Source organism: Bos javanicus, chromosome 2 (genome assembly GCF_032452875.1).
Source record: "Bos javanicus breed banteng chromosome 2, ARS-OSU_banteng_1.0, whole genome shotgun sequence".
NCBI lineage: Eukaryota > Metazoa > Chordata > Mammalia > Artiodactyla > Bovidae > Bos > Bos javanicus.
Window position 1 is genome coordinate 119,722,013 of NC_083869.1, and position 6,702 is coordinate 119,728,714.

A 6,702-nucleotide genomic window follows, 5' to 3' on the forward strand; every position below is an offset into this window, starting at 1 on the left:
GAGAGGCACATATCAAGGATAGAGTAAGATTAGCTTGAAATGATTTAAATTTCCTGATGGCTTCAGGAGAAGAGGTTCTAAATATTCATAATTTCTCATGCAAGGCTCCATGGGGCGTATGAGCCAAAATTGTGAACAGCTTCAGGTGAAAAGAAAACCCACATCCCCCTCAAAAAGCACATCACACACACACACACACACAAAAGCACATCACACGATGCAAATAGGAAACCAACCACAGAATGTGTTCTTTCTGAGATCCTTGGTCTTACCCCGCCAAGCCTGGAGAAAACCACCCACCCCATAATTCCCTGAACTGAGATTCGTAAGGTAACCGGACCCACTCCGCAAGTTACACAGGAACCTTCTGAGTCTCCAAAGCAGAAAGGAAATTTTCAGTCATTTGTTTCCTCTGATAACAGAGAGAAGATGGAGTAGAATTAGAGGGCCCTCTGTTAGCTAAATTTAATTTTAATTTAATTCACCACATCTGACTTCTCAGCTGTCCAGTGTCCTGAGCAGAGCTTCCTGACATGGCCAAGATGATCAGAATCACTTGGGACAAAAGCCACATGGCCAATCCTATCCTCGGAGACACGGATTCACTGGATCAGGGGGTGGGTGGGGGAAGGAATCTGTATTTTTAACAAGATTCCTGGAGGATTTGGATACAAATCAAACCAGAATTGGGAACATGGCTGTTAGATCCATTCAGAGGCAAAATCCTTGTCTCCACCTCTTCCCTCCTCCTCAGACTAATTACTAAAAAAGAAGTGCCATGAGTAAATAAAGACAGCTTTCAAGATGTTCACGGAATGAGTTTTTTTTTTTTTTTTTTTACATTTTTCAACTAGTTAAGACAAAAACATTACAATGATTGACTTCTTTCATTTAGTTACATAAATAAAATTTTTATAAATATCTCTTTATAAACAATATAAATAGCTTTACAACATAAATACATTTATGCATGACATGAATTTACAAACAGCAATGTTTTACAGCTGGTTTTGTCAGTCTCTTAAAAACTGTCCCTTGTCATCACGTTGGTGTAGGTGTGTGTGTTTCATGTATATAATATATATATAATATATAACTTTTTATTTTTCATTAAAAAAAAACAAATGACAAAATCATACCCCCCTCCCTAAATAATCATAAAACAGCTGGTGTTGTGTATCCCCAGTACCAGGAAAAAAAAAAAAAAAGAAATGTAAAAGCCACATTGCGCTGGAGGTGCTTCCAGATGCGAGGAGGCTGATGACCAAGGGTGACCTCAGCAAAACGCAGCAAGTCCCCAGTCCTGAAACACAGAGGGCCAGGGGAACTCAGCTGAGCAAGCCCAGCCTGCAGGGCACATCTAGAACCTTCCTCCCACTCCAGCTGTAGCAGGAGGCGTAGTCCCTCCACCTCTGCCCTACAGGCCCCGACGGAGGCCTTGCTGCAGAGGGATAAGGCCCTTCCACTCAGGTCCTCCCCAGGCCCTCAGCCGTCACCTGTCCAAGCACAGGTGGAACCAGAAAGTCAGCCAGCCCTCCGCCCCCTCTGTCTAAGCGCAGGCACTCAGTGGGACACAGTGAGGGAAGGGAAAGGGAAAACGCCCCTGCCCAACCCCCCCCCCCCAATTTTAGCTACAATACAAACCCTCGGTCACGTGCTTGCCTTGGCTTTGTAAGTCTGGGGGACAATGGAGGGAAGGGGGAGAGAAGCGTCTGAAGAGTGGGGAATTCTGGGCCCAAATCCTGACTCGGACAAGTACTTCCGGGACAGCTCTGGAGAGCTTTTTAGGCTCGCTTTCCTCACCCATAAAATGGGATAATAGCCACCTCCCAGGGCTGCCACACAGGGCACTGGCAGGGTGTCTGGGTCACAGCGGCCCAGTAAATAGCACTTCCTTCCCCGGCTGGCTTCTCCTGAGAACATCTCGCACCTGCCCTGGGGAGATGAGTGGTCGTGCTGGGTTAGCAGAAGCGTTTGATGAGGGCTGCATCCAGTCTCTGCTAGTGGGTATGAGGGTGAACGGGTGTGAGGGTGCCGCAGGACTGGAGGAAGGCCGCCTCGGAGGCAGGGTGGTGGACAGCGCGAGCAGAGGGTCCCTGGGCCTCAAGGCCTTGGTGAACTCTCCCCCAGCCCCGTTCTCTGGCCGTCCCATGTGTTTAAACAGATGACAGATGTCTGTGAGGTGTTCATTCAGGCACCCTCCACACCTCGTCTTTGTCATTAGCATTTTATAATCAAGGCTATAACCATCAGCGATAGTCATTTTGGCGGCTGGTTAGAGCCAAAGTCAACTCCTGAGTGGAGGCATGGCCACTGCTTCGGAAGAGCTTTCATCAATGGGGAACCCTAAGCTGTCTTTCTCTTTTTAGCCCAGACAGTGAGATAGCTTGGGCATCGCCACCAGGAGGCTGCTGGCAACAGGAAGGATGCTCTGCCTTCTCACGGAGATAGGGGTGAGGGTGGGGCTGAGATGGTTGTGGATGTTGGAGGTTAGTGTTCAGCTAAAAGAGAACTTCCAGGAAGTTGACAAACTTCCTCATTCAAAGGGGTCAAGAAGTCTTAGCAACCTCGATTCCTCCCTCAGGGTCCTTCTCCCCACCCCCACTTGATACCCACAGACAACCATATCTGAGAACAAGGAACCTATGGGATGTGCACGGCAGGGGCTTGACCTGATGCCAGGACCTTATCCCATCCTCTGCTAACTCATAATACCATTTGTTTGGATTCTCAAGTTGGAACTTGATGCTTAAATCACAAGTTGAAAGTCTAAGGCCTGTGGCTCCATCTCTTCGTTGCTGAGATAGGAGAGAATAGAACAAACCCATCACAAGGGTAGCTTCTAAAGACTGGGGCACATGTGCTAGAATCACAGCAAGTTAAGATCTCAGACAAACGAAGCCCTTGCAGGAGGAGCACACAGCCCAGCCATGTCTGGCTGCAGAGAGGAAAGATACCAGCTAAATGCTAGGGCAGGTGGGTGAGGGGTGCCCCTAAGTTGGGTGAGGCAGGTTTTGTGGATCATTGACAGACATTTTTCAGAGCCCCTTTGGGCATTTTACAGGCCCCAGACCATCTTTGGCTGGCATCTGGCCCTTAACATGCTCATGAGTTCATTTGGGGAGGTTCACAGACAACTATAGCTCAGGTGAGGTTTTCAAATTTTTTTTTTTTTTTTTAGGTGAGGTTTTCTGTATCGAAGCCTCAGGCGTTGTGCTGGAGAGCTTCAGAGAGGGGCGCTCTTGTCCTCTGTGGGGGAAGACAGTGTGGACACTGATATGGCTTCTGGGATGAGAGAACAGCTTGGTCTGGAGTGGGACAGAAAGGCTGTGGGACAGGGAACGACAGCAGCTGGCCGCAGGCAAGGCTGGACACCGGAAAGGGTCAGATTCTAAAGCAGCTGAATGTCAGTTCCAGAGGTTGGATGTTGTTTGTTGTTCGGACACTGATGGGCAGCAGGGATGGAGAGGATGGGGAAAGGAGGGAAGGACCTTGGCCCAGTATCTTGCCAGGATGCAGCGCTCGGCAGGGGCAGAAGGTAGCACGGGGGTTTCCAGCCTGGTGCAGGGGTAGAAGGCCATGCCAGAAACCCGGGTGTGGAGCCTCCGCATGGTGGGGGTGGCGGGTAGCGGGTGGGGAGGAGCTCAGTTTGGGATATGTTTGAGTTTGAGGTTGGGGCAAAAAAAGATTTATTTTAGTTTCTGTTTCCTTGCCCTGAAATAGTGCCATGAACACTGAGGTTGGATCCTGAAGTCACATGGATTGCAGCAGCGTCAGGACCCTGGACAGGCCAGCTTGCCCACAGCCACGGTTTAGAGACCAGACAAGAACCAGAATGCTCTGGGACTGAAATGCTCCCTGGTGGTGCTAACAAGTGGCTATTCTGTATATTGGGAGGGGGCAGGTGTCACCCCAAGTCTGTCCCATCACAGGGACAACAGACCCAGGGAGCTGTCCTGACCCCTGGGCTGCTTACTACCCAGCACCATGATGCAGTGGCTGGCAAGTGAATTTACCCTTGACTTGTATGTATGCCCTCCTCCTTTGCTCCCACAAACCCAGGATCACCCCTCAACCTCGCCCCTCCCCCACCCCCAGTTGGAGAACTGGGGCCAATGCTGCTGGTTGCTCTGTGGTCCTGGGGTGGTTGGGACCCCACCAAGCTGTCTCTGATTCTCCAGAGGAAGTCAGATGGGTTCATCTATGCTAAGCCATTTCTGACCTTGCCAAAGTTCCCCGACTACTTTTCCCTCACTTTATCCATCTGTAAAATGGGATGATAAATGTTCCTGGGGCAAAAGTCAAGCACACACACAGTCCTATGTCCGGATGGGCTGGTCGTGAGGAGGAAAGCTCCCAGGGCTACGGGATCAGGGGGGAACCGGCCTGCGGGAGAGGGTACAGGTTTGGTTCTGGGGGCTTCGCGGGGGTGCTGGGTGTGCAAGAGAGCCCGGAGGCCAGGGTTGGTGGTACTCACCGCCGCCAGGGGTCGCCGCACTAACATCCCAGGCCGCTCATGGAGCCGATCCTGTCCAGCTTGAGGCCGAAGCAGCCCTTGGACAAACCCTTCTTGTTGCCTCCTTTGTATTTGCGCGCGTTGGGGTGCTCGTGCAGGAGGCGGGTCCACGCCGCCCGGGACTTGGTGTCCACGCGCAGGTCCCGAAGCAGTCGCGATCGGTCGTCCTTGAGATTGGCGCCGCCGCCCCCGGGAGTCTTGTCGCCTTTCTTCTGACCGCCGCCCGCAGCCTGGGGCTCGGCCACCTCCTCGCCGGACGGAGTTCGCGGGACCTCCAAGGGAAAGGACGGGTAGGTGAAGGCACGCGCCGCGGCAGCGCGGGGGACTCTGCGGGGCCGCCGATGGTCCGGCGGGGAGTCCTGAGAACGCCCGTCACAGGTGCCCGGCAGCTCGGCCCTGCGTCCACCTGCCTCGAGGCCGCCGTGGTCCGCTCCCTCGGGGAGCCCTTTGCCCTCCTCTCCTTTGCCCCTTGCGGGGCTGACCACTCTGTGGTCGGGGCTGCGCATTTTTGGACGCTATCCTGAGTCCGGGCTTCGAGGGCCCCCCAGCTGTCCCCCGCGCGCATCTCAGGGGAGAGAGCCGTCTTTCCGCCCCCACTGCTCTCACCCCTCACCCCGGTGCGCCACACCCTCCTAGAAACCCCAGCCCTCCCATTGCCCCTCACAGGTTCCGACGTCCCAGCGACAGTACCCACCTTTGGCGGCGCCCCGGGCTTGGCTTCGGAGGGCCGGAGCGAGAGTAGCGCGAGCAGCAGGGCGCAGGCCAGCAGCTGGGAGAGGTGCATGGTGCCCGTGGGGTGCCTGGGCGCAGACGAGCGGCAGCGAGGGTGCGCGGGGCGGGCGAGCCGACAGGCAGGCGAGCGCGGAGCAGGCTGGCCGGGCTGCGATGCGGACGCGGGTCCCAGTGCTGCGCGGCGCCGGCTGGGTGCGCTCTGAGTCCGCGGCTCCGCTCGCGCCTTTATAATCCAACCTGCCGCTGATGTCATCCTCCCGCCCACAGGGCCGTCCGGGCCAATGGCACACGCGCCGAGGGCCGGGAGGGGGCCGCGGGGGCTCCCCCTCGGCCCCCACCCTCACCCTACCCTGGAGGGATCCCGCGGCTCGGCGGGCTCCCTCTGGACTGCTCTCCAAGCTGCAAAGCGGCGCGCACAAGGGACCAAGGATTGCAGGGAGCGCGCCCTAGCATGCCAAGCGTCCGTGCACCCGGTGCCCTGCGCACAAGCTTGGCCCTCAACCCACACGCTCGTCCTGGAAAGGATCAGTTTTCCTCTTTGCAGGTGCAAAGATGGGCTCAGAGGAATTAAATCACTTGACCAAAAGCACACAGCCAGAAAGTTGGCACAGTCCGAAATCCACCCAGAGCTGCCTTGTTGCCAATCTCTTCCCCGGGGCACCTGACGGGCGAGAGGCACCGATGCCTTGAGACTGAGGAGGCGGATGGTGGAGCGGGAGGTCGGGGAGGGAGGCGCAAGAAGACAGGGATTTGCCCGGGGCCGCAGGGGGGGAGCGCAAGCCCTACACCACAGAATGCAAGCTTTTCGCCTGCGGGTGAGAGCAAAAAAACAGAAAACTGCGGGTGTGTTTGAGATGCGAGTGTTCCTGCGTGTGTACCGAAGCCCCGTGTGCCGGACGCGGTGACTCTAAGTGCGTCCTCAGCCCGGGTCGGCTGCACAGAACGTCCCCGGGTCTGACCCGCCAGATGGCTCCCGTCTGCACCGGCGGGGGCGCGCCTGACCCAGTCTGCACCCACGCGAGGATCCGCAGCGCGGGGCTGTCGCTCCAGTGTCCTGTGCACCTGCACAGTCTGGGGCGCGAGCTTCACCCGACCCCGAGCCGGGTCCGGCTTCTGTGAGCCGTAACAGGTGGTCGCGTTCGCGTTCTCTGCCCTGAGTGGTTCCCGTCGTAGTTGTCGGTACACGCCCAAGTATCCCTGCCGCCCACGACTCCTTCTCCTGGAAAGGGCGTCTCCGCAGGCTGAGGAGTCATTTGGGATGGGCGGCGGAGACAGAGGATCCTAAGAACTGAGTGAGGTGTGGGAATCTATGACTCCGTGACTGCCTCCGAACAGGACTCAGCTGGAGAGCAGAGACCAGGGGAGGGCGCGCTGGCGGACCCCTGAGGCCAAGACGACCCGGAGGGTTGGAGGCACCCGGATGACCTTTTTCGGGGAAAGGAAGCTGCTCCCCA

The 6,702-nt window shown here is 56.0% G+C and overlaps 1 protein-coding gene across 3 annotated transcripts; it reads right to left on the reverse strand.

The window, feature by feature from the left end:
- Positions 1 to 807: 807 nt before the first annotated feature.
- NPPC (natriuretic peptide C) lies at positions 808 to 5,461 on the reverse strand. 3 transcript variants are annotated; one of them, XM_061388279.1, is made up of 3 exons: positions 5,211 to 5,458; positions 4,478 to 4,788; positions 808 to 1,303 (listed from the first exon to the last, which is right to left on the reverse strand). In XM_061388279.1, exons 1-2 carry the CDS (start codon positions 5,298 to 5,300, stop codon positions 4,498 to 4,500), a joined length of 381 nt encoding a protein of 126 aa, XP_061244263.1. In that variant the 5' UTR covers positions 5,301 to 5,458; the 3' UTR covers positions 808 to 1,303; positions 4,478 to 4,497. The 3 variants fall into 3 exon arrangements, with proteins under 3 accessions (XP_061244263.1, XP_061244282.1, XP_061244273.1); XM_061388289.1 differs by lacking the exon at positions 808 to 1,303 and adding an exon at positions 3,150 to 3,249 and having other exon boundaries at positions 5,211 to 5,461; XM_061388298.1 differs by lacking the exon at positions 5,211 to 5,458 and having other exon boundaries at positions 4,478 to 5,157.
- Positions 5,462 to 6,702: the final 1,241 nt, after the last annotated feature.

Excerpts from the sequence above, each read along its gene's own strand:
- NPPC (XM_061388298.1), bottom strand. The coding sequence starts at position 5,022 with ATGCGCAGCCCCGACCACAGAGTGGTCAGCCCCGCAAGGGGCAAAGGA.